At 40.4% G+C, this 24,672-nt stretch overlaps 3 protein-coding genes across 3 annotated transcripts; all 3 read right to left on the bottom strand.

The window, feature by feature from the left end:
• Positions 1 to 200: 200 nt before the first annotated feature.
• Positions 201 to 10,842, bottom strand: LOC124139017 (beta-1,3-galactosyltransferase 5-like). The gene is made up of 2 exons (XM_048383467.1): positions 10,708 to 10,842; positions 201 to 3,034 (listed from the first exon to the last, which is right to left on the bottom strand). Exon 2 carries the CDS (start codon positions 2,833 to 2,835, stop codon positions 1,753 to 1,755), a length of 1,083 nt encoding a protein of 360 aa, XP_048239424.1. The 5' UTR covers positions 2,836 to 3,034; positions 10,708 to 10,842; the 3' UTR covers positions 201 to 1,752.
• Positions 10,843 to 13,988: 3,146 nt separating this feature from the next.
• On the bottom strand, positions 13,989 to 14,994 carry LOC125372826 (beta-1,3-galactosyltransferase 1-like). The gene has a single exon (XM_048383482.1). It carries the CDS (start codon positions 14,992 to 14,994, stop codon positions 14,029 to 14,031), a length of 966 nt encoding a protein of 321 aa, XP_048239439.1. The 3' UTR covers positions 13,989 to 14,028.
• Positions 14,995 to 17,776: 2,782 nt separating this feature from the next.
• On the bottom strand, positions 17,777 to 23,068 carry LOC125372842. The gene is made up of 3 exons (XM_048383509.1): positions 22,988 to 23,068; positions 20,947 to 21,238; positions 17,777 to 20,523 (listed from the first exon to the last, which is right to left on the bottom strand). The coding sequence occupies exons 2-3, from the start codon at positions 21,236 to 21,238 to the stop codon at positions 18,836 to 18,838; spliced, it is 1,980 nt and encodes a 659-aa protein (XP_048239466.1). The 5' UTR covers positions 22,988 to 23,068; the 3' UTR covers positions 17,777 to 18,835.
• Positions 23,069 to 24,672: the final 1,604 nt, after the last annotated feature.

The raw sequence follows: 24,672 nt of genomic DNA, 5'->3' as shown, positions 1-24,672 counted from the left end.
AAAAATGTCATCAACTGAAAAATCATGATTACAGTAGGCATCAGTTGTGAAAATTTGAAATAATGTACATTCTTGTATAACATGTTTAGCATCTTCAAATGGATTTCCACATGGACAAGACGGATCGGGGGAGATGCCTGTGATATTACCGTAGCTTACGCTACCATTGCATGTTGTCTGTTAAGATAATTACAATATATTAAAAAATGTTTTGGCCCACTAATGATACCAGGTTATAAGCGACATGAATACACCTGAACAAATTGTAAGAAATTGGATAAAGGCAATCAATATAACAAACGTTCTTTTATTTTTAACTTATTTTGTTCAGGTGTTAAGCTCAAACGGAAGTGTTCAGTTTGTGAATGTTTAAAGGAAATAGAAACGTAGATTCTTACGGGTAAAAAAATCATTTAGCTGCACATCTTTTAGATGTTCCAACAGCAGAAAGACTACTTATAAAACACTGAAGTGGGTGACAACTTGCGGTACAATATGAAATAAACATATATCCGAGGTAGACGTTGGTGCTCTACCGGATACTTCTGCTTTTGACAACACAAGTCCGTCTGTTGGTCCACAAAGTTTATTCTATGATAGTATGCTGCTACATCGTATCCATGCAGTTAGCCTCTCGGAGGTGGAAGAGGGCCAACCTGTCTAGCCGCTGTCCCAGGGTCAAAGTCTCGACTATCTTTAACCCTCCCTGTCAGACTGCCATGTATCGTTTAACGTTACATATATGGTCAGCCTGCAGTAATTCGCACCTCATCCACAATATTAAGCTTCAGTGGCCAACCGGCCATTCTCAAGCGTTAATCACAAGCCGCTGACCCGCACATGACCCTGTGCTGCTGGCCATGGTAATGATAGCCCAGCTGCTGTTATAATTTGTATTGGGAGCACTCTCAATACTTAAATAGATATATTTCACTTACTTAACTGAGGGAAAACATATATAATAATTTCAAACCTGTATAAAACTGACCACTTATAATTTTCTCATTCCGTTACACTTAAGCATCGCTTAGAATTCACTGAGTTAAATCATTTTATGAGCATACATTCCTAACACTTGGCATATAAAGACATAGTTTCTCATGCTAATATCATTTTCCTCAGGAAATGTCGCCTATGGGCATAAGATAAAAAAAATCCACACCTTATTCCAATCATGAGGGCACTCATGGAAATGTGCTATTTCATGCAGTGTAGAGTTTCTGGGATGTAATAGACAAAGTTGAAAGTAATATTTACAGGCAGCAAAATCACAGGTGGCATTCCTAAATGAATTGACTTTCTCTTCAATATTAAGAATAGGAAGTTCAATCTAAATGGAATACTAAAATCTAAACTCATTGCAATGCTACATTAACAGCAAAATATCAGTTTCTGAGATTCTGAAGATGTGAAAACGAGGACTTAAATTATTATTTTCCATAATTTAAAAGCAAAACGTCACGTGTTCTTTAGACTAGTAGCTCTCCCCTATTACAGCCCCGCAGCAACGGTTACTATTCAGCATTACGAGGCACTACCTCTTCGATAATGCCAGTGAATGAGTGAATGTTGTCGAGCGCCGCAGTCACCAATATCCCAGTTATATCATGCGGCATGACCTGACATACCTGTAGCCGAAATTATGAATAGATTTAACGCTTTTAGTGCGAGTGAACATATGCTTACTTTAATTAAATAAAATTATTAATAGAATTATTACTAACATGTATCAAAAGGTATGGCATATTATGATCACAAGAGATTCTTTGTCTGATTTTTAAGAAAGTTACGCCGAAACCGTTCAAGCTCCAAAAAATCATCGATATTTGTGCTGAATATGATATCACAGGGTTTGGTATATTTAAAACACCCTAAAGTCTTGGAGCCGTTTGTTTGGAAATACATGCTAGTTGGAACGTATGTTATGGGAACATAGCGTAGAAAGCTACGCGAAGTTCCATATATAAAAATATCGTCGATCCAGAAGAAGGGTGCCATTAAAGAAGCCTTGTATAAGATCGGTACCATATCACCTTTAAATACAACTGCATAACCATTGCAGTATTTTACGGGGTAGCATGAGTAGTGTCTGTAAGTATATTCATCCAACATCCATTGTCCTTGTCTCTCAACACTTGTGCAACTTTTACCGATACATACAACAGCATGTCGTTCTTCAAATTTTGGATATAATGTGTAGAAGAAGTTGTGCATGTCTACATACACGTCATCGTCCATTTTGATGACGTAGGTCACATTTTTACAATGTCGACTGATCCATTTGAAGCCGAACACAGCTTTGTAGGTAAGGTTTCTGTAAGTGTCGAGGAACCTGCCCTGGAGAATATCCCCATGTTGCTTTGTCTCTTCTCTGATGTCGCCTTGAGTGCGTCTCACAAATGTCACCGGCCATCCAATCAGAAACAGGATCCGTATGGTGTACTTCCTGTTGATGACGTCATTTGTCAACATATCTCTGATCACATCTCGCCTCTTCCGGTTTGAAGGCGCCGTGTGGACGACAAACAGTGCGTGAACCCTTGCACTTGATGTACAGAGATCACGATTTTGGCTAACAATTTTGAAATTTGGGTCGGCTGATTGTCTTGAGGTTTTGTATTTGTTTGTAGAATACGAGCGACGAGGACGGGTCAGTTCTTCAAACCATGATCGTGTATGTATTCCATCCACCAAGTCGACAGTGGAACTAAAATATTTTACAGCAAACTGAATTAAGATGAGTGTTATAACAGCTTGTATCAGCGTAAGAATTAGCAAGTATCCTCTGTACTTGGAGACCATGATGTTAGTCTTAAAGAGGCTATCCGGCACCATTAAACACTTGCAATGTTTATAATTGACGGCTTCAACTATTCATTCATGAGCCCCAAGCTTCTTTTGTAGTCATGATTTTAATAATTTTGCATTGACTTGGAACAGACTTTCCTTCTATCGAAGTTCTTTGATGATATATGTTTCCGACATGCACCATTCGCTTTACTTGTGTCGCTGCAACATTTCCATTTCAGTTCACCTGAAAAGAGAACAGTTAAGTGAATTTGTGTATGTGTCCACACTTTCATAATTGACCGTTCGTTCTTTAACGCCACGGACCGCCGTCGCGGTCAAATGGATAGAGCGTCTGCCCGGAGAGCGGAAGGTCGTGTATTCGATCACCGGCCGCGTCATACCAAAAGTTGTTAAAGGATGGTACTTGTTGTTACCCTGCCTGCCGTTCGGCATGAAGGGGCTAAAACAAGGACAGGTCGGCTCGGAGTCAGTATATTGTGCCTGAGTGGGGAATTCATGTTAAACTGCGAAATTGTATCTCAGTGGGCAAGCACTATAAATCGGCATTAGTCCGGACTTATACAAGCAGCCAAACACACCTGCATGCACGTAGCTAAATTATCTTGAACTCGGCGTTAAACCCTATTTCACCTCGACCGCCTCCGTGGTCTAGTGGTAGAGCGTCCGCCCGGAGAGCGAAAGGTCCGGGGTTCGATCCCCGGCCGCGTCATACCAAAAGACGTTAAAAGATGGTACTTGTTGTTACCCTGCCTGTCTTTCGGCATGAAGGGGCTAAAACAAGGACAGGTCGGCTCGGAGTCAGTATATTGTGTCTGGTTGGGGAATTCATGTTAAACTGCGATATGGTATCTCAGTGGGCAAGCGCTATAAATCGGCATTTGTCCGGACTTGTTCAAGCAGCTACACACACGTGCATGCACGTAGCTACATAATCTTGAACTCAGCGTTAAACCCCATTTCACCTCACATCTGTGACGCAACACTAAACAATAGGCGAGCTCTTGGAGTAGCTTGTGGGGAAGCTCTACTGATGTACTAGAAAGCCTCAGTACCGTAGTAGTTTAAAGATCTAGGTATTCTCGTCTTGACATTCGAATGTGTATGCAAATGAATCTAGACGTTGTCTTGATCATGACGCCGCAAGGTTTTGCTATTTTACCCATGGATATATCTGAGGCTTCTGACAGTTATAATCATGGGTCACGTTCATAACGAAGCATCATATGTGCATTGTACAGTCGCTGATATATCGATCAGGAAGTTTCAAATTATAAACAACTCTACAATAAAGCCACGATAACCACACAACCATCGACATGCTCTTCAACCAGCCGCAGCTGTGACGGAGGTTCTGAGCGTCTGGAACACGAGCAAGGCACAACCGCCTGAAAACATACACCTGTGGCAACACAGGCGTCATAGAATGCGTGTTTGTGTTGGTTCTTGTGTATGGATGTTTGGCGCCAATTGAAAGTATGTGCCGAAAGTAGTTGACTCGGTTCGACCAAAACCTTGATTTTTCTCTCATTTGTTTATACATCCACGCGGTTCGTTTACTTTAGATCTAGATATGGCGGCATTGGACTTCTTATTAACGTCAATTGATGTTTTAGTGCATACAGAAATAAATTGTTACTTATATTATCGATCATGGAATTTCAACAGTTGAAAACCCCTGGTTCACTAGGTTTTAAATGAACTATCAAATTTGAATAATTTTTATACAGCAAATCAGAACCAGATTCCTATCTACAGTACAATATAAGAAGTAATTCGTAAATTAAGATCGTTGTGTGTTAACGAGGACAGCGATCTGACTCGGATGAGACACTGAGTTGGGTTACACACTCACCCTTTCGACAACGTTTCAGTCCGCTTGAGAGGAAAACACCAAGGGCATTAAATTTGTCATGTTTTGAGTGAGTATGGTTTAACGTAACCTTTAGCAATGATCCTGCATTTACACGACCGAGGACTCCTGAAATGGGTTTCAAGGAATCAAGGCATCAGGGCAGGGTCTATCACCACTGGCTTCCCAACGTTCCAGCATGTTTGGAATCCAACGAGATTGGGTATGGTGCTAACAATCCAAAGAACATGATCGGAAACAAATCTGAGATTCGAACCCATATGCAACATGAGAACATATTTGGTTTTATTTGTTTGTTGTTTAACGATGCACTCAGCCACATTTAAGCACTTTGACGGCGACCTGTAAATAATAGTCTGTATCAGACGACGATTGATATTAGGAGCAACGACTTATGTCGTCGGGCTCCTAACGGAATCAAACATACTAACAAGTCACCAAGCCTGATCACCAGCTCAGTTAAAGCTTTAGTAAACTCAACATAGGAACTTTGCATATTTTAATACTTTAGGGCATACTTAATAAAAACTGATTGATCAAAATCAAATTTGAAAAACGGAAATACAGTAAAACAAACGATAAAACATTACAGGTGATATCATCCCCAAAACAACAACAACAACAACAACAACAACAACAACAACGCTACTGGGTCTGAGGCGGCTAGCCTTTTGCGAGGTTAATTGTGACTTTGAATGGGTAATTGAATAGTTAATATGCATTTGTTCAAGGTGTGTAGCTATCTTTTTATTTAAAGTGTAGCGTGTTGTATACATGTTGAGTCAATTTATGAAAACTACAAATTAATATTTTACAGACGCTTTGAATTTTTACTATATGTGAGAGGGCGACATATTTTCTTGCAAAGATCATTCCTGAAAGTATTGTACGAGGCTTCAGCAGCCGTTGAAGATGGTGATGGTGTTATATATATTAAGGGCGTCGATCGTTAAAAAAAAAATAATGAGTGAGTGAGTGAGTTAGGTTTAACGCCGCTTTTAACAGTATTCCAGTTATATCGCGGCGTGTCAGCTTAATGTGGGAGGAAAGCCCGAAGTGATGCAGGTCTCAGACGTTTACCACTTCGGTGAAACCCACGAGCACGGGTATGGTGCTGACAAACCTAGAAACATAATCGGGGCGAACCGGGATTCGAACCCACAATCATAGGTTTCTGGAGTGCCCAAGAGACGCAACTCTACACAACGAATCGCGGCGCCTTAGACGAGTGGCCCACTCGTGCCCCCTGAAAAAATAACGGGTAGACTTTCCTGAACTGTTGAACAATCGTTTCCTTTACGGTAGAAAACAATACATGTGACATGTAAATGATGTGATGATGTGTGACACGTTCAGACAGTGTGATATATTATGTGTTGTTGTCGTGTAAATAATGTGAAGTGCAGCACGTTTTCACAGTGTGATATATGATGTATTGTTGTCATATAAATAATGTGAAGAGCAACACGTTTTCACAGTGTGATATATGATGTATTGTTGTCGTGTAAATAATGTGAAGTGCAGCACGTTTTCACAGTGTGATATATGATGTATTGTTGTCGTGTAAATAATGTGAAGTGCAGCACGTTTTCACAGTGTGATATATGATGTATTGTTGTCGTGTAAATAATGTGAAGTGCAGCACGTTTTCACAGTGTGATATATGATGTATTGTTGTGTAAATAATGTGAAGTGCAACACGTTTTCACTGTGTGATATATGATGTATTGTTGTCGTGTAAATAATGTGAAGTGCAACACGTTTTCACAGTATGATATATGATGTATTGTTGTGTAAATAATGTGAAGTGCAACACGTTTTCACTGTGTGATATATGATGTATTGTTGTCGTGTAAATAATGTGAAGTGCAGCACGTTTTCACAGTGTGATATATGATGTATTGTTGTCGTGTAAATAATGTGAAGTGCAGCACGTTTTCACAGTGTGATATATGATGTATTGTTGTCGTGTAAATAATGTGAAGTGCAGCACGTTTTCACAGTGTGATATATGATGTATTGTTGTCGTGTAAATAATGTGAAGTGCAACACGTTTTCACAGTGTGATATATGATGTATTGTTGTCGTCTAAATGATGTGAAATGCAGCATAATTGCAACAGTGTGATATATTATGTATTGTTATAATGTAAATGATGTGAAGTGTGACATACAATGTATTGGTGTCATGTAATTAATGGGAAGTGTGAGATATAATGTATTGTTGTCATGTAAATACTGGAAAGTGCAACACGTTTTCACAGTGTGAAGTATTATGTAGTGTAGTGTTATGTAGCGGCACTTAAATATTTGTTTCACTTTAGATCTCTTACTCCCCTTTACTCCTAAGTTGACCTATTTGTGTGCTGACACCACACAGAGAGCAAAAGCTGTTTAATATAATGAAACGGTGTATGCAAATAAAGCAAGTGTCCCTTGCTGAGTATTCTTTATTTATGTTTCCAAGGGTACATGATTTATGTGGAAATTAGCTTATAGTTCATTCCTGGATCATACCCATCTTCCCGAGGCAAGAGAGTTAACTGACTTCAAAAGTCCAGTTTCCACCCATGCCGAAATAGGCTGGAATGACTGGGCTCGATCGTAGCGCCACCAGTGGCTATTACCAGTTATGTACCCTCTAAGCCTCTCCTATGGATCAATCAGATTCAACCTTTCGTCTCAGTTGCGTTTGCTTCACACAAAATGGTGACGCCCAGTCAGGACGATCTGATCGATAATCAAGATCTATAGTGTGATAAAACGAATCTTACATCGCGAAATGCATCAAATCACGTGAGAACCTTGATAAAAAAACATGAAAAGATTTGGAAATTATCTGCTGATAACGAGTTGACGGTGCACATGCTTTGCAAATCCTGCAATCGACCGAAGTCTGCACGAACCGGATTTTCGGTGTGCGATTTTGATTGGACTATGTATAGACTCGTTAGTCCAGCCAAAATGTAACTCCATAATACCAGCCTAGTTCTGCAAGGGTGGAAACTGGACCTTTATAGTCAGTCAACTCTCTTGCTTCGGGAAGATGGATCATACCTCACAAGCTGTGCATTAAAATGAAATATATATAGTTTGCGTTACCAGGCATTAAGCAACAGGTTGGAGACATGTTCAAATGTTCATTTACAGAGCTTAATTGCAAAATAATATTCTTGATATTTAAATCTTGTGTTTGCAAGGCAAAATCTGGACTATCAGGCAACTACTTAACTGTGCCTTTTGATTTACCGGAATTTATAATTTTCGTGTTTTTTTCCCTTCTGTGGAGGAAATTTTACAGTTTTGTGTCCAGGGCCAAACGTTCAGAACCGTGTGAGATAATTTGTTCCATATTTTCACATTGTGAGAACTATAAACGTGAGTAGGTTTTGTTTTAAATTTTCTGTTAAGCAAAGACTATTGTCATGAGGCACTAAAGACCAGTGCTTAAATGTGTCCCTTCGTTTCTAAGCTCTCTTTTTTTCCCAGGAGAAGTAATTTAAATCTTAATTACAAAGCCGGCGCTTACTAGAGATCCGGCGTTTATTGTGCTGTACGCTGCTTCGGAGCCGGCGTTTATTGGAAATATAATTTGGGGCAAACCGGGATTCGAACCCTTGAACCTACAATCATAGGTTTCTGGCTTGTCCGAGTGATGCAACTCCGCGGCGCCTTAGACGACTGCGCCACCTGGGCCTCCACGAGTGTTATGAACCTGCTGAAGCATACAGTGTCGTCCTCAATGAAGGGACTGTTTTAGTTTGGTTGCATTTTCCAAACATTCTTCTTATTAACCTCAGACCAACTCCGTGGTGTAGTGGTAGAGCGTCCGCCCGGAGAGCAGAAGGTGCGGGATGAAGGGGCTAAAACAAGGACTGGTCGGCTCGGAGTCAGTCTATGTCTGAGAGGATAATTATTCATGTTAAAGTGCAGCAGGGTATCTCAGTGGGCGAGCACAAAAATCAGCATCAGTCCGGACTAGTACAAGCAGTCTCTCGCTCTCTGTCTCTCTCTTATCTTTTCTCTCTCTATATCTCTATCTGTCTCCCCCCCTCTCTCTCTCTCACGTGCATGCACGCCGCAATAGAAGTGCAATAATCTTAGACGCGACGTTAAACCCTCACCTTTTTTAACATTATAATTATACTGATGCCTATGTCCGGATGGATTACTACTACTACTACTACTACTACTACTACTACTCATAACACTACATTATTACCCCGGTCAATGAATCAGAGTGCACTCGATATTTATTCTCATCTCCCTGGGGAATATACAACCCAAGCTCACCATGAGACGATAGATAGTTAAAGTCTCATCCTACCGGGTACCCATTTACTAATGGGTGAATCGACGCCACATGCAACATGTGTTTCAGCGTGGGACTCTCGGGATTCAAGCGGGTGCAAGGGTGACCCAGTCGTCTATGGCCCCGCGATTCGCTGTGCAGAGTTGCGTCCCTTGGGCACGCCAGAAACCTATGATTGTGGGTTCGAATCCCGGTTCGCCCTGATTATGTTTCTAGGTTGGCAGCACCATACCCGTGCTCGTGGGTTTCACCGACGCGGTAAACTTCTGAGACCTGCATCACTTCGGGCTTCCCTCCCACATTAAGCTGACTCTCTCACTTGGGAGTCAAGCTGACGAACACGGTCACCCATCCAACATTGCTTAACATGTGACAAGCGCTTTACACCGGTTCATGTGTTACTATTTAATTGCGTACATGTTAATGTGCTCCTTCTGTCGATCAATCCGTCATCATAAAACACAATATGCCAATAATGTATATGCGTGTGTATTGAATCTAAAATATAATATATACATCATAACGTAAGCGTCCTTGGCCGTGTTAGAATGGATCTTCAGTTACCCATACTTGTCATGAGAGGCGACTAAAGGTAGGCCTACCAAGGAAAGCCAGCAGTTCAATGGAACCAACCACAGTAAGTCATGCGCACGCAATCGGTTAGTTGCGGTCTACATTGTAAATGTGGCGGGTTTTATCATTACCAAGCAAACTATATGGGTACTGTGTCTTGTGTGTAATTTGTGTGGCTATTTCTTTGCAGTGTGCGTACCTATTCCGTACTTTGCTCTCTGCTGGTTTTCTTTGGTAGACCAAAAGCCTTCTTGGTTGAAACATGTCATCGTATCCCAACTGCGTAGATCGATGCTCATGCCCTCAAACACGGGATTATCTGGTCCAGATTCGATTATTTACTGACCGCGGGCATAGAGATGGAATATTGCTGAGTGAGGCGCTAAACAACAAACATCAACGTTAGCGGCTCTGCGTGTAGAAGATAAGTATTGATTCTCTGTCCAACAGTCACACAGTAAACCACTCCAATCATTATGGCCGGCTGTATTTGGCAAATTTGGAATGCATACTTCTTGTCACACCGCCAACAACGTGCGTCATAATTAATAAAGACTTCGTCAGAAGAAACTCGATCATTTGGGCATGCTTTAAATAGATCATAAAGACCATAACCATTTAGGGGCCAGCTATTTGATATACGCGGGGTACAATGACCCAAGCATTATGGGAAAGCATTATGTTACAGTTCTTAGCCAGGAGCTGATGGTGATTCCACTTTTCTTTAATTATCATCGAACAAATTACTTTTGATAATTACAGAAAACTTAGGCTATAACGAACTCAAAGGGACCACTTATTTTAATTCGTTATAACCGTAGTTCGTTATAAGCATACATGTATATACAGCATACATACAACAAATGGACGGGAACCAAAAACAGTCCGTTATATCCGTCAGTTCGTTATAAGGATGTTCGTTATAAACGTAATTTACTGCAGGTAGTTATTTACCCTTCAACCCCCGACTTGGGTAACCCTGAAGCTGCGGTTGCAGGATCCCTTGCGTTTATTATCAGCTGTTCTGTACCTCCTCAGTGTTTAACAACTTGTAATAAACGATGAAGAGATGCGTTTGCCATAATTCATACCTAAGTTACCACATAATTTGTCACAAAAAGGGAATAAATAAATCTCTTTACCTCAGTTCTGGGAACATCACGCCTAGGATCAATGTTGTTTTCTAGGTACACATTAATGCATGCAACATGCCGCTGGGTTGGTATCGAGTTATCAGTAAACCAAGGCAATAGCAACTGCTTGAAGCGGGGAACATGTGTTCAGTATCGACCTTGGAGGAAGTTGCTCAATACACGTCTGCACGAACCGGATTTTCGGTGCGCGATTTTGATTGGACTATGCATAGACTCGTTAGTACAGCCAAAATGTAACTCCATAATAACAGCCTAGTTCTGCAAGGGTGGAAACTGGACCTTTATAGTCAGTCAACTCTCTTGCTTCGGGAAGATGGATCATACCTCACAAGCTGTGCATTAAAATGAAATATATATAGTTTGCGTTACCAGGCATTAAGCAACAGGTTGGACACATGTTCAAATGAGTATGGTTCATTTACAGAGCTTAACTGCAAAATAATATTCTTGATATTTAAATCTTGTGTTTGCAAGGCAAAATCTGGACTATCAGACAACTACTTAACTGTGCCTTTTGATTTCCCGGAATTTATAATTTTCGTGGTTTTTTTCCCTTCTGTGGAGGAAATGTTACAGTTTTGTGTCCAGGGCCAAACGTTCAGAACCGTGTAAGATAATTTGTTCCATATTTTCACATTGTGAGAACTATAAACGTGAGTAGGTTTTGTTTTAAATTTTCTGTTAACCAAAGACAATTGTCATGTGGCACTAAAGACCAGTGCTAAAATGTGTCCCTTCGTTTCTAAGCTCTCTTTTTCCCGGGAGACCCTTGGCCGTGTTAGAATGGATCTTCAGTTATCCATACTTGTCATGAGAGGCGACTAATGGCAGGCCTACCAAGGAAAGCCAGCAGTTCAATGGAACCAACCACAGTAAATCATGCGCACGCAATCGGTTAGTTGCGGTCTACATTGTAAATGTGGCGGGTTTTATCATTACCAAGCAAACTCTATGGGTACTGTGTCTTGTGTGTAATTTGTGTGGCTATTTCTTTGCAGAGTGCGTACCTATTCCGTACTTTGCTCTCTGTTGATTTTCTTTGGTAGACCAAAAGCCTTCTTGGTTGAAACATGTCATCGTATCCCAACTGCGTAGATCGATGCTCATGCCCTCAAACACGGGATTATCTGGTCCAGATTCGATTATTTACTGACCGCGGGCATAGAGATGGAATATTGCTGAGTGAGGCGCTAAACAACAAACATCAACGTTAGCGGCTCTGCGTGTACAAGATAAGTATTGATTCTCTGTCCAACAGTCACGAGTAAACCACTCGAATCATTATGTCCGGCTGTATTTGGCAAATTTGGAATGCATACTTCTTGTCACACCGCCAACAACGTGCGTCATAATTAATAAAGACTTCGTCAGAAGAAACTCGATCATTTGGGCATGCTTTAAATAGATCATAAAGAGCATAACCATTTAGGGGCCAGCTATTTGATATACGCGGGGCACAATGACCCAAGCAGTCAGGGAAAGCATTATGTTACAGTTCTTAGCCAGGAGCTGATGGTGATTCCACGTTTCTTTAATTATCATCGAACAAATTACTTTTGATAATTACAATAAAACTACGGCTATAACGAACTCAAAGGGACCACTTATTTTTATTCGTTATAACCGTAGTTCGTTATAAGCATACATGTATATACAGCATACATACAACAAATGGACGGGAACCAAAAACAGCCCGTTATATCCGTCAGTTCGTTATAAGGATGTTCGTTATAAACGTAGTTTACTGCAGGTAGTTATTTACCCTTCAACCCCCGACTTGGGTTACCCTGAAGCTGCGGTTGCAGGATCCCTTGCGTTTATTATCAGCTGTTCTGTACCTCCTCAGTGTTGAACAACTTGTAATAAACGATGAAGAGATGCGTTTGCCATAATTCATACCTAAGTTACCACATAATTTGTCACAAAAAGGGAATAAATAAATCTCCCTACCTCAGTTCTGGGAACATCACGCCTAGGATCAATGTTGTTTTCTAGGTACACATTAATGCATGCAACATGCCGCTGGGTTGGTATCGAGTTATCAGTAAACCAAGGCAATAGCAACTGCTTGAAGCGGGGAACATGTGTTCAGTATCGACCTTGGAGGAATTTGCTCAATACAACGTTGTAAAATTGAGCTTAAAAATGGAATGACACGTGGTAATGCACAGTGCAAAAATGCCACAAATCAGGGGAAGTTAAGCAGCGTTGGCTGCGGAGAGGTGCTGGATGGGTGATTGTGTATGGTAGCTTGACTCCTGAGTGTGTCCATGGATTCGTTCCTGGCCCATAGTGAAACTAAAGGATTTGTTCTAAATATGTCTCTGTCCACCCAGCAGAGAATGGGTACCCGGTGGGATGAGATGGAAATGTGACTCATTCGGTAGCTTGGGCTGTATACTTTAAAATCTGAATGCAAACTGATTCAAAGACTTAATAATATAGTAGCGCCATGAGCATTCATTTTGAGAAATGGAATTATTGCCTTTTGCTATTTAGAAATTTTGGAAATGTGACTTTTTTTATTTCCATTAACAAATGTTGAGTTCCAATCACTGAAAGTTTCCTTTCAATGAGCAAAACTCATGTATTACATGCATTTCCTCCTTATCAATCTAATGGTCGAATGGTGGCGTTATCATATTTTATATTTTTCTAATTCCGTCGAAACAAACCCCACTTTATCTGGTGATAACCACTGCTCCGAGTGATATTGTAATAGCAACACCATCCCACTTTCTCATTGACACTTTAGAACAAATGGTGGCTTTAGTGGTCAGTGGCTGGTTTGTGATAGACATAAGTTATTTGTATTTCATACTTGTTGACGATTGTAAGAATACAGAGTTAACCTTAAAGTCATGATCACATCGTTATTGATTCAGCCCAGAGAACAAGTTCTGGAATCACACACTAAGGCGTCTAAGGCGCCACATCTCGCTGTGCTCGAATCCCGATCCGCTTCGATTATATTTCTAGGTTTGTCAGCACCATACCCGTGTTCGTCTCACCAATGTGGTAAAGGTCTGAGACCTGCATCACTTCGGATTTCCTCCCCGCATTTAGCTGATCATGACGCGTCGTGATGTAATTGGAATAAAGTTCAAAGCATTGTTAATTCTCAAACTCACTTTTCTCCGCGACCAACGAAAACGAACCATCAACTCCCCTCTCACGACCAGCATAAGATGCTTGGGACCTATCTCCTTTAAATAGAATCGCCGAATCAATTCAATGTAAAGTGAAAACGTTAATGACAACAACATTGGTCATTTTCTAAAATACCATTTAATAATAGACATGTGATAATCATAGTTGCGCACCAACCTGCCGTACCAGATCCTGTGTGAGTTTGAGGCTTGTCCCAAAGTCCAGGTTCATATACCGCAGGTAGTGCAATGTCTTTGAAACAGAACGAGCGGCCAGACCAAACACATAATCACACGATGATTGGTTAAAACATTGCACAAACTTTGTCTTGTGAAGCTGAGAGAAGTTGAACTTGGCGAACTCTTCAAAATGATGGTCAATACCACTGCGGAGTATCCCAAACAGAAATGCATCATCCACCCAGAAGAAAGGCACCATCTGAGCAGCCTTGTGGAGTATAGGCATCATGGCCCCTGACAACACCACAGCAAAACCACTGCAGAACGACCATGGGTACGACCTGTAATGGCGAAATACATTCTGGTCTATTGTCCAATGTCCTCGCCGATCTACGGGCACGCTGTTCGCGGGCATCTTGTTACACAATACTAATCGCGTGTAGCTGGAGTAGTCGTGGTATATACGATGAAAGACGTTGTATAAATCTACATATACGTCATCGTCAAGTTTGATGACGTATTTCACATTGGCACAATGCAGACTCACCCATTTCATACCCATTGATCCTTTGTAAGTCAAGTTTCTATAGCTATCTAGGAAGTTCCCCTGTAATATGTCGCCATACTTGTCAAATTCTTGTCGAATCACCGTCATTTCCATCACATGAGCATATTTGGTTCTTCCCAGCAGGAACAGAACACGTATCGAGTAGTTTGTGTACAGAGAACTGTTTGCGAGGGCCAGTATTGTTCTCATGGTATCGCGTCGTTTCCAGTTAGTCAAGGCAGAGTGGACCATGAACAAAACAGAAAGCTGGCTGTCAGACGGACACAATGTCCTGTTTTCTAGGAGGATCTTAGTGTTCAGATCTGTGACGTAGCGAGTCTTAGTGTGTCCACGTCTTTGTGGCACGTTGCCGAACTTTCCTTCCAAATCTTGGTGCATGTTCAATGGTAGTTCTGAAAACCTTGACTTCAAGAAAGACCAGCCAACAAACGTGTGGTATGTGAAAAATACAATTGCCACAATTTCAATACACAGCAGCAGCAAAAAACATTTAAGTGTCCTTGTCCGAACAGGTGCATCCATCACGGCGGCTGTAAGCTTATGCTATAGTGTAGTGATAATAAATGTGCAGGTTCAATTTTGTACACTTTATCTAAATTTGAGAGGTTAGGATGTGTCATACTTTTAACCGATAATTCAGCATGTTGAGCAAATATTTCTGAAGGTCAATATGCAAATAAAATTAAGCCTCAAGGTTCTGGAATATTTGCAATATGCTCGTATAAATTAATTGAAGTGATAAAAGAGATTCATACGAGGGTCTGAAATAGTCATCAATCTGCCAACACGGGGACCAAGGTCATATCGACCAGCATTTGGCGGGATCCAGATCGGAACTGGATACACTAGTTTCGCTGCTTCAAGTAACTATCGTATTACAAAACGCATTCTAGCGGCGTTCATAACCTTTTTCATTATCATACGACGTTGTAGTTCAGGTGAAGCAAGAACACAAATGCCAAATAAAGAGATGCAAACCAGATGTTACACCTTTAAACCAATCCAATCAAAACCCTTCAATACTGAATTCTGTTTCTACCCGTCCCCAACTCTAAACACATAATGACGTCAATTTCCGTTGCTGATTATTCACACAATGACATTGTATTTTGAATACGATATTAACTCTTTTAAAGATAAAACTAATAATAAATAAATAAAAAATAGTAATAATAATAATGATAATAATAATCCATGGAAAAGATTTCATACAACATTCTTTGGAATAGATCCGTATACAGCCTCAAACCTATCGAGGCCAACAAACAAATCCAATGAAATCCTTTATATCATTGCAATTTCTGTCCCTTTTGACACAAATGTGATTGACCAGATTCCGGAAAAACATGACAAATATGCTGGCCTCGCTTTGCATCCCAAATATCAAGTTGTTCGACTCCCTACTTTTCTCGGTGCCTCAGGTTTGATACCTCCCAATCTGTTGACTAACATTGTGAGAGTACCAGGGTTTACTGCCAGCAATACATCCCTTCTGACGATCTGGTAATGCAGAAGGATGCCGTGTTGGGGCACATTCTCGGAAACGTTCTGGTAGGGTTCGACTAGCAGCGCTTCCTGGGAGAAGTCCCGTGAAGAAGGGGCAAAGGCTCTGAGACGATGATTAACCCAACCAGCATGAATGTGTCAGGATCACCTAAACCCTCTTTGCTCCATTTATCTTTGTTAATCTGTACATAATAATGCAAAATACTTTTAGCGCCACGCACAACCACTGCGTTGAAGAAAAGATTCAAGCTGGAATTATGTTATTCAGTGTAAGAGCGCACGGGTTGCCCAGTCGTCTAAGGCGCCGCGATTAGCGGTGCAGGGTTGCGTCCCTTGAGCATGCCAGAAACCTATGCTTGTGGGTTTGAATCCCCGTTCGCCCCGATTATGTTTCTAGGTTTGTCAGCACCATACCCGTGCTCGTGGGTTTCACCGAAGTGGTAAACGTCTGAGACCTGCATCACTTCGGGCTTTCCTCCGATATTAAGCTGACACGCCGCGAGATGACAGGAATACTGTTAAAAGCGGCGTTAAACCCAACTCACTAACTCACTATTCAGCGTAAAAGATGTCTTAACTTTGGTTTCTATATTAAGTAAAAAAAAGCGACAAAACTCTTTCCACATCCAATAGAAATCTCTACAAAGTCGAGTGTACGATTCCGACTATATCATGAGCATGTGTTTATGAATCACTATCAAATAGTATCAGGGTGTCACATAAGAGGAATGGCGTAAATGGGACTGGTCCCATACCTGTATATGCTGTAACATTGTGGCCTATGATCATTTGTCTCAGATTTGGCAGACGGAAATATTCTGATATTCAGTCGATGCCTGCCAATATTGTTTTTTATTTACTAAAAGGCTCCAAAATGGAACGTTTAGTATTTATGAGACAATTGGGTGGGAGTAATTGTATGACGTATGAAAATAAATCTACCCAGAAGGCAGATACAGAATTGAAACTTTGTGTAGCGTAAATGTTAGTTTTCTTCATTTGCATCATGTTAAACAATATTGCAGTGTTGGAGATAAAAAAGTGTTCAAATTTGATCCTTCTTTCTCAATATTAGCAGGACATATTTGAATATCAATGCTTACAAGTTTTGTAAAGTTCACGTGGCTGTTATACATTTTATACTGTTGATTAATTATCCAAATGAGCTTTAGTGACGAAGCACTATTCTTCATAATTTCCTAATGACATATTACAAAGTACAGTATTAACAGTGTGAGGTGAGGCGAAATGGGGTTTAACATCGCGTACAAAATAATTGCATTTATATAGCGAAATGGTTGCACGTGTGTGTGTGTGTGTGTGTGTGTGTGTGTGTGTGTGTGTGTGTGTGCGTGTGCGTGTGTGCGCGCGCGCGTGTGTGTGTGTGTGCGTTTCTGTTTCTACTTATCTGAACTATAGATATCATGCCAAAGTTTAACATGAATACCCCAATACCCCACTCATACATAGTATACTGACTCCGAGACGACATTCCCTTATTTTAACCCCTAACGCCTGTGGTAACATATACCATCTTTTCAATGTCGTTCGGTATAACGCGACCGGGGATCGAACCACGGACCTTCCGCTCTCCGGACGGTCGCTCTACCACTAGACAACGCTGGCGGGCGCTAAATGAAGGAGAAACAACAGATTGTGAGGATATGTGTTTAATGCTTTAGTATTTGAAGTTGTACCTGTTAATAAGACAAGGCTCAATTCCATCAGGAATTCTGACATCTGTTTACCAAACGACGCTGTATTTCTGAAATTTGACACTATGTTAAGTAATTATATAGGGTTGGATGTTAAAGCTGCTATGAATATATCAGTTATATCACCATGTGTCGGCTTCATGTTGGAAGAAAACCTTTAAACGTTACGTAGGATGGCGACTTTTAACCAAACCGTGTATTTAGCTGACAGACCATGTATGATAATTTAAAATTTATCAAAGAGGTCCTTACAGTTTTCAACTTTAGACCTTTAAATTGCAGTAATTCATTGTATAAAGATCTTCAGTGATATACACTTATCAATGGATTCGCTGCTGATTTCCTTACAATTCTTTCTATAGTTTCTTCCATATATACAAGTATATAGGCAATATCTAACAAATGATGAGAGTAAGTGATTAAACTATGGCATCGCATCCCCTTTAATTTCTGGGTTTTAAAGCCCCGTTTTCCTTCAACACAACACGAGCGATAACGGCTCTGAAACGCTTGGATATATTTTGACAGCGAGAGCTTCTTTTCGTTGGTTTGTATTTTCATATTTTACGGGAGCTTCCATCACTAACACGGCCGTAGCATTATCACAAACTTTAAATAACAATGATCGTACGTAATAAGTTTACACCACTCTTGCCGACAGAAAGTCTATGTTATGAACTGCTGGACGTTTCTGCGAGAAGGTCAATGAAGACGTACGAGTACAAACTTAACAAATGTATCTGTATACATAAAACTACAAACAGAATTCAATCATGATTAACAATTCAACAGGTTAAGGAATTCACTGACAACATACGGTATATAAAACAAGAAATAATATCACTGTTCTAGGTCAGCTGACTCATGTCACGTGATCTCAGGTGTAATGCTGTGAGATTGGGCTTCTTGGGATCAGCTGATCATTGAGTGAACTTTGTGAATTACCTTTGAAATCAGCAACGAGCAAGACCAGGACTTGGACTGATTCAGGAATTGTTTTATGTTATTTGATTATGTACGGATTGTACAAATGTGAATACTTTCACATAATGGTCACATGTAACATACAGAAACTCGTCCCCATCAAGACAGATACCACGAGGATATACCAGATCATCCTGTTGTGTGAGGACATCTCTGACAAACTGCCCAGACTCTGTCAGCTGAATCACCTTGTAGGAGACAAGCAGGATATCTCCTGTGCTGGTTGTTGTGATGCCCCAAAGCCTTGTCAAAGTTCTGTCTACTGTGGGAGTGTAGGTGAAAACAGCTTCTCCTTCACTGGTCACAGATACAAGGTAGCTGACTCCTCGTTCACTGACTATCAAGTTGTTATTACTGGTTACATGGATATAGTCTGGATTCCTTACGACACCCGTGTTGATAGACTTCAGTATCTTCCCTGTCATGTCCAGTATGTCAACAGAGTGAGACTGTCCAGATGTACCTGCCACCAGCTGTGAAGGACTCAGATAGGCCAGGGCGTAGTACTCCTTGCTTGTTTTGATAGTTGACAGCAATACAGGCTCTGGGGTAACATTCACTGTAACTATTTGCTTACTCCATGGAACACTGACAGCTACCTGACTCTCACTTAACTTTGCTATTTGGCACGGCAAATTAGAAAGCAGTAGCTGATTAACATGCGGGTTTGGTTTTGATGTGTAATATGTTTTGAGGCTGTTGTTATTGTAATCTGCAACTACTGTTACATTTATACCATCAACAGTTAACACTGTGACGTCACACAAGCACGGATCCTCCTTATCCCCGTCCGCCTCACAGTCAATAGTGTGATGTAGAACAGGGGTAGACTGGCGGTCACTCACACCACGGACAACAGCAACCTTCCCCAGCTGTAGCTCTTCCACTGCTTCAATCAGCTTGTCCATGTCGTGTGTGAATACAACTCTTCCTGGCGCTGGTCTGTTGTCCATGTCGTGTGTGAATACAACCCTTCCCATCGCTGGTCTGTTGTCCGTGTCTCTGTTGTCTGTAGACGTCTCACCAACCGACTCATAGACGGCATACATGTCCCTCTCACAGTTGGACGTCACAGCATTGGCTGTGAACTCATACTGCTGTTGGTACATCTGCATCTCAATCTCCTGGGATTTTATTTCTGCTTGAATTGTATGTAAGTGTTCGCCAGAAGATCGGTCGACTTTATCAAGGAGTTGTTTCTCCTTCCTTAAAACCATTTCTACCACTGCCTGTCGTGTTTTTCTGATATCATCTTTGATATTTTGCGCATTGGAATTTATTTCTTTGATTTGAGATTTCCTGAAGATAATATTATTTTCTGAAGTTGTCATTTTGATTTTCAGTTCTTGGTTTTGATTTGACAGGTGTTCTCTCACAATAGGGGTCATACTATCTAAAGTATCGACATCGTCACATTTCCTGTGTTTTATACTGCAGCATGTATGACAAATGGCCATCCTACAATCTTTACAGAACAACTCTATCTGTTTGTCTTTGTGGGTTTTACACATGAAGCGATGCTTAGCTTTTCTCTTGGTAGCATCAGACGCATCCACAACTTCATGGTCACGTGACGTTGGTATCATGTTGTGCATCTTCAGACATCCATCACAGAAGAAATCATCACAGACGGAACACCACGACGTTGCACGAGTTGTCTTCCCTTGTTGTTTGCAAACAATGCAGATATTCACATCGGCAGCTGTAATGACAAATATCAACCTTTGTTTCTGGATAAAGGTACACATACATCATTCAACTGAAATATTTTGACAAAGTTTTCACAATATTTATATTATAAGCATATGATAGGATCTGTTGACAGAGGCTCCATGGTTGAAATTTATGACAAATGTATCTGAAAACAAAATCAATCAAAATGTCCAAAATATATCTGGGATAATGGTTTGAGTTTACAGGAGAGCAATAAGATGATAAAAAAACCAATACTGCTGTTTTCAACAAAAAAATCACATCTGATTACACATTGATGGAGTTTATCAATTCATTATTTCTACATATATTACTACCAAATACAATTCAGTTTCACAATTAGATTAAACCTAATACATCCTTCTATAAATGTTTGGTTGTACTAAGTGAACTTAAACTATCAATAAGTTACCTTCTGCCCCGGGTCCAAAGTCGTCCATCAACCCCTGGATAACGTGGCTTGGTTTTAGCTGACCGACCCACTCCTCTACTGGACTGACAGGGTTGGTCACCTTCGTCAGTTGTCTACATGAGGGACATGGGATGCATTTGGCTTGTATTGCATCAGGCTGGGTGTTGGTGTATTTTAGCAGACAGGACTTACAGAATGTGTGATTACATTCAAGTGTGACAGGGTCTGTGAACACCTCTGTACAGATGACACAGGTGAGGTGGTTGTCTGTTAGTTTCTTAGCGGTCGCCATCTGAAGTAAAACATATGGCTGAAAAAATATTGATGCACATGTAGCTACAAAGAATATCGTCTGAAACAAACAACACTGACTAGCCTTAATAAAACTTGTCAATGAATGTATCAACTCTGACATCCAATGACGTAACATCCTTATACGACATGCGCAGTAAGAGTTAATATTATCTTCAACAGAAAACACCTCGCCACACGTCAAACTGGGGTACCTTCTTCATTGCAGCCGTGGGTAAAGGGGGATAACTCTTGTAACTTTAGTTCCATACATTCATCTGACACACAATGTACATGCACACATCATTGAGTGGAGAGACTGGAAATTAATTATGAATGAAAAAGACGTATTTGGTGAAGTGATGCCAGGATAGGTACATACATATTGCTTTTAAGCAATGAGCTGAACCATAAAGTGTGAACATAAAAAATAGATGTGAATGAGTTTAAACCCAACTGGATGAAGAAAGTCGTTTTCATAATGGTTTTATTTCAATTTGCATAAGGTTCTGGTGTAGAAACATTTAAACCCCTGTATCAAGTTCTATACTAATATGAGTAACATGTGTCACTAGTGAAGTGTACGGGATTTTAGAAGTTGAAACGGCTTGTACACCACGAGACCAAAGGACGTAGTTTCAATTTCAAAATAGCCGGCACCTTGTGAAGTTTTGCATATACGTCAATGTTGCTCACTGACTGACTGAGTGACTGACTGACTGCGTGACTGACTGACTCACTCACTCACTGACTCACTCACCCACCCTTCCACCCACACACTCACTGCCTCACTCACTCATTGGGATGTCACGGATCTCTGTTCAGGAAACAGTACTCAGGTTAATGTGATGAATAATAATAAAATAACACGTGTCTGTTTTGCAGGATTTGGTTCACCTTGTTATTGTCTACATTTTAACAAAACATTCAGCAGTCTCAGGGCTGTATGAAAACATTTTTGCTAGGTCCACCTTTCACTGAAATCCGTTAATCGTGTCACTTCCGTATAACTTTATATGTATATGAAATATTATCACAAACAGTTTCATGATGGTAATATTGCATATCCATCCCACCATCATCGATAACTGTTAAATGGCGGCAGTAGCTAAAAAAGCATTGAATGTTACGCGCAAAACGTGTGCGTACATGCATGCACATTAAAACATAATCGGAACATGAAACTGACGAAGTCGACCTTTCTATTAAGTCACACACACACGCACGCACGCACGCACGCACGCACGCACGCACGCACGCACGCACACACACGTACGCACGCACATACGCAGGCAGGGAAGCACAAACGCACTAACATCCCCATTCTCTCCCCTCCCTACGGCCCAGGCCATGCAGCTGCATTCCATTCAAGTGGATATCGCGGGTTGTTTAAAGGGACATAACCCTTGTGATTACTTGTATATCGTCACGTAGCCTTGATCGACTGACCCAGTCTGTCTGTGTTGATTACAATAACACTTTGTGGAAAGGCACCATGAGTGGGTAGCAACTTTCAGCGATGCGATATCAGATGACATTATACAGAAATATACAGATGTCATACTCTTTGGATACGTTGGGATATGTTGATACAAGTCTACTTTCTGTATCAAAGTAAAACCTCTGTCTTTGCATGTACACATACTAACATAGGTAAAACACGACAAAACCCTTTCCATAATCCTAAGAAACCTCAGCTAAGATCACAACAAGTTACTGTTTGAAAATGTAATCTGAATGCCTGACTTACCACACTGACTACACCGCTGTGACTCGACTGCCTGCCCTCGTCTCACTTCCTGGTTGCTTTCCTTCTGTGTGTCACGTGACGTGGCTTCGTTCACGTGACGTGGCTTCGTTCACGTGATTTCTTGAAGCAGGTATATATATATATATATATATATATATATATATATACACACATAAACTTTATGATTTCATTATTTTATTATATATATATATATATATATATATATAGTACGTTATTAGTTCATATCAATGTGTGCTATTCAGATCTAATATGAAGGAAAACATGTCTGAAATATCACACTGATTCTATACTATTCTATACTCATTCTTGAGGCACATGTGAAAGCTGTATATCCCCTATTTTAAATTATCACATTAACGCCTCACACATGTCAAATATGTGTATTTCCTGAATATGCACTATCGGTCACGTGGCCTTGAAAGCAAATAAATTTGACTTGACTTGACTAAATGACAATGTTTTCAGTCAATGTAGTTCATGTTATTGACGGGATGCCGACTCCGTGTCATCGGGTTGATCTGTACAATTTAATGAATAATAGCCTACGATACCAAAAATCATTGTCTACAAAACAAGTTTAGGTTACAACATTCCAGGGAAAGCTTAATGTTAAAGTACGTTTGTGAGAGGACATAATGCTGTTTTGACGATAGAATTTACAAATGACATGTGATAAAATGGTCAATACGTTTATACTATGTCTAAGGCTCGCAAAAGTCCAAATTCAATAACTACAGAAAACCTATGGTTAGCTGTACATTGAAAACAAATCTTGTGTATATGTGATTTCAGTTTGTAGATACGAATGATTAAAAACTGGTGTAGCGTTTATAGTTTGGTTTGATATCATGACCTTTCTGGACAGATTTATGTTTGAGACCCGAAGGGAGGCGTGAAAGAAATTGTTTCTTTCAAAACACATTTGTTTTAAGCGATTACAACTTTCCTTTTCCCATACAGAATATCAGATCCCCTAAACGGAAGGAGAGAAGTCAAATAATTTGGGTTTGGGAAAAAAAATCTTTTACCAATTATTACTTATTCACATGATCACCCCATCCAACCAAGGAATATCAAATAGTCGACCCCTTAGGCCGGGACAGGTTTTATTGGTCGTGGTTTCGAATCCAATTATATCCGATTATGATCCTTGATCTGTAGTCATTATAACCATACTTGTTGGGGTTCCTGTAGCGGTAAACATCCTCGACCAGCGTCACCTTTTTTCTACATTAAGCTGACATGCTCCGATATGATTGAAAAGTTCTTTAAAAATCTAAACACAGCTATATATTTATTAGTCGGAATATAATAGATACCCTGTGGAAAACGGAAGGATGATGGTTCGGACTCGAAGTGGTTCGCTGTAAGGATTTGTACAATTGTAAGTAGCAACATACACACATGTGGGTGCACGTCGCAAAATAAGTGAAATAATCTCGAACGAGATGATAAACCTCATTTCATCTGAATCATATATGTTAGTTGTTGTTAATGTTGGCAATTTTTTCACAGGTCACAACGTCAGGTGACACCGGCTTTTCGCACAAGATAACATATCTAATTACAAAACAAATGTATTCTTCTTCCACCACGTGGTTGATTATGACAATCGGAACAGTATACAGTGTACAGTATACTGAACAATGTAAATATGTAAAATA

Source organism: Haliotis rufescens, unplaced genomic scaffold (assembly GCF_023055435.1).
Source record: "Haliotis rufescens isolate VD_foot unplaced genomic scaffold, xgHalRufe1.0.p SCAF_49, whole genome shotgun sequence".
NCBI classification, from domain to species: domain Eukaryota; kingdom Metazoa; phylum Mollusca; class Gastropoda; order Lepetellida; family Haliotidae; genus Haliotis; species Haliotis rufescens.
The sequence above is the reverse complement of the archived record's forward strand: the minus strand, read 5'-3'. Positions and strand labels throughout refer to the sequence as shown.

Bases quoted from the DNA above. Each gene is read 5' to 3' on its own strand.
- LOC125372842 (XM_048383509.1), bottom strand. From the start codon at position 21,238: ATGGCGACCGCTAAGAAACTAACAGACAACCACCTCACCTGTGTCATC. The intron at 20,524-20,946 runs GTAACTTATTGA...TTGTCATTACAG, and splicing joins CTTTGGACCCGGGGCAGAAG to CTGCCGATGTGAATATCTGC.
- LOC124139017 (XM_048383467.1), bottom strand. From the start codon at position 2,835: ATGGTGCCGGATAGCCTCTTTAAGACTAACATCATGGTCTCCAAGTAC.
- LOC125372826 (XM_048383482.1), bottom strand. From the start codon at position 14,994: ATGCACCAAGATTTGGAAGGAAAGTTCGGCAACGTGCCACAAAGACGT.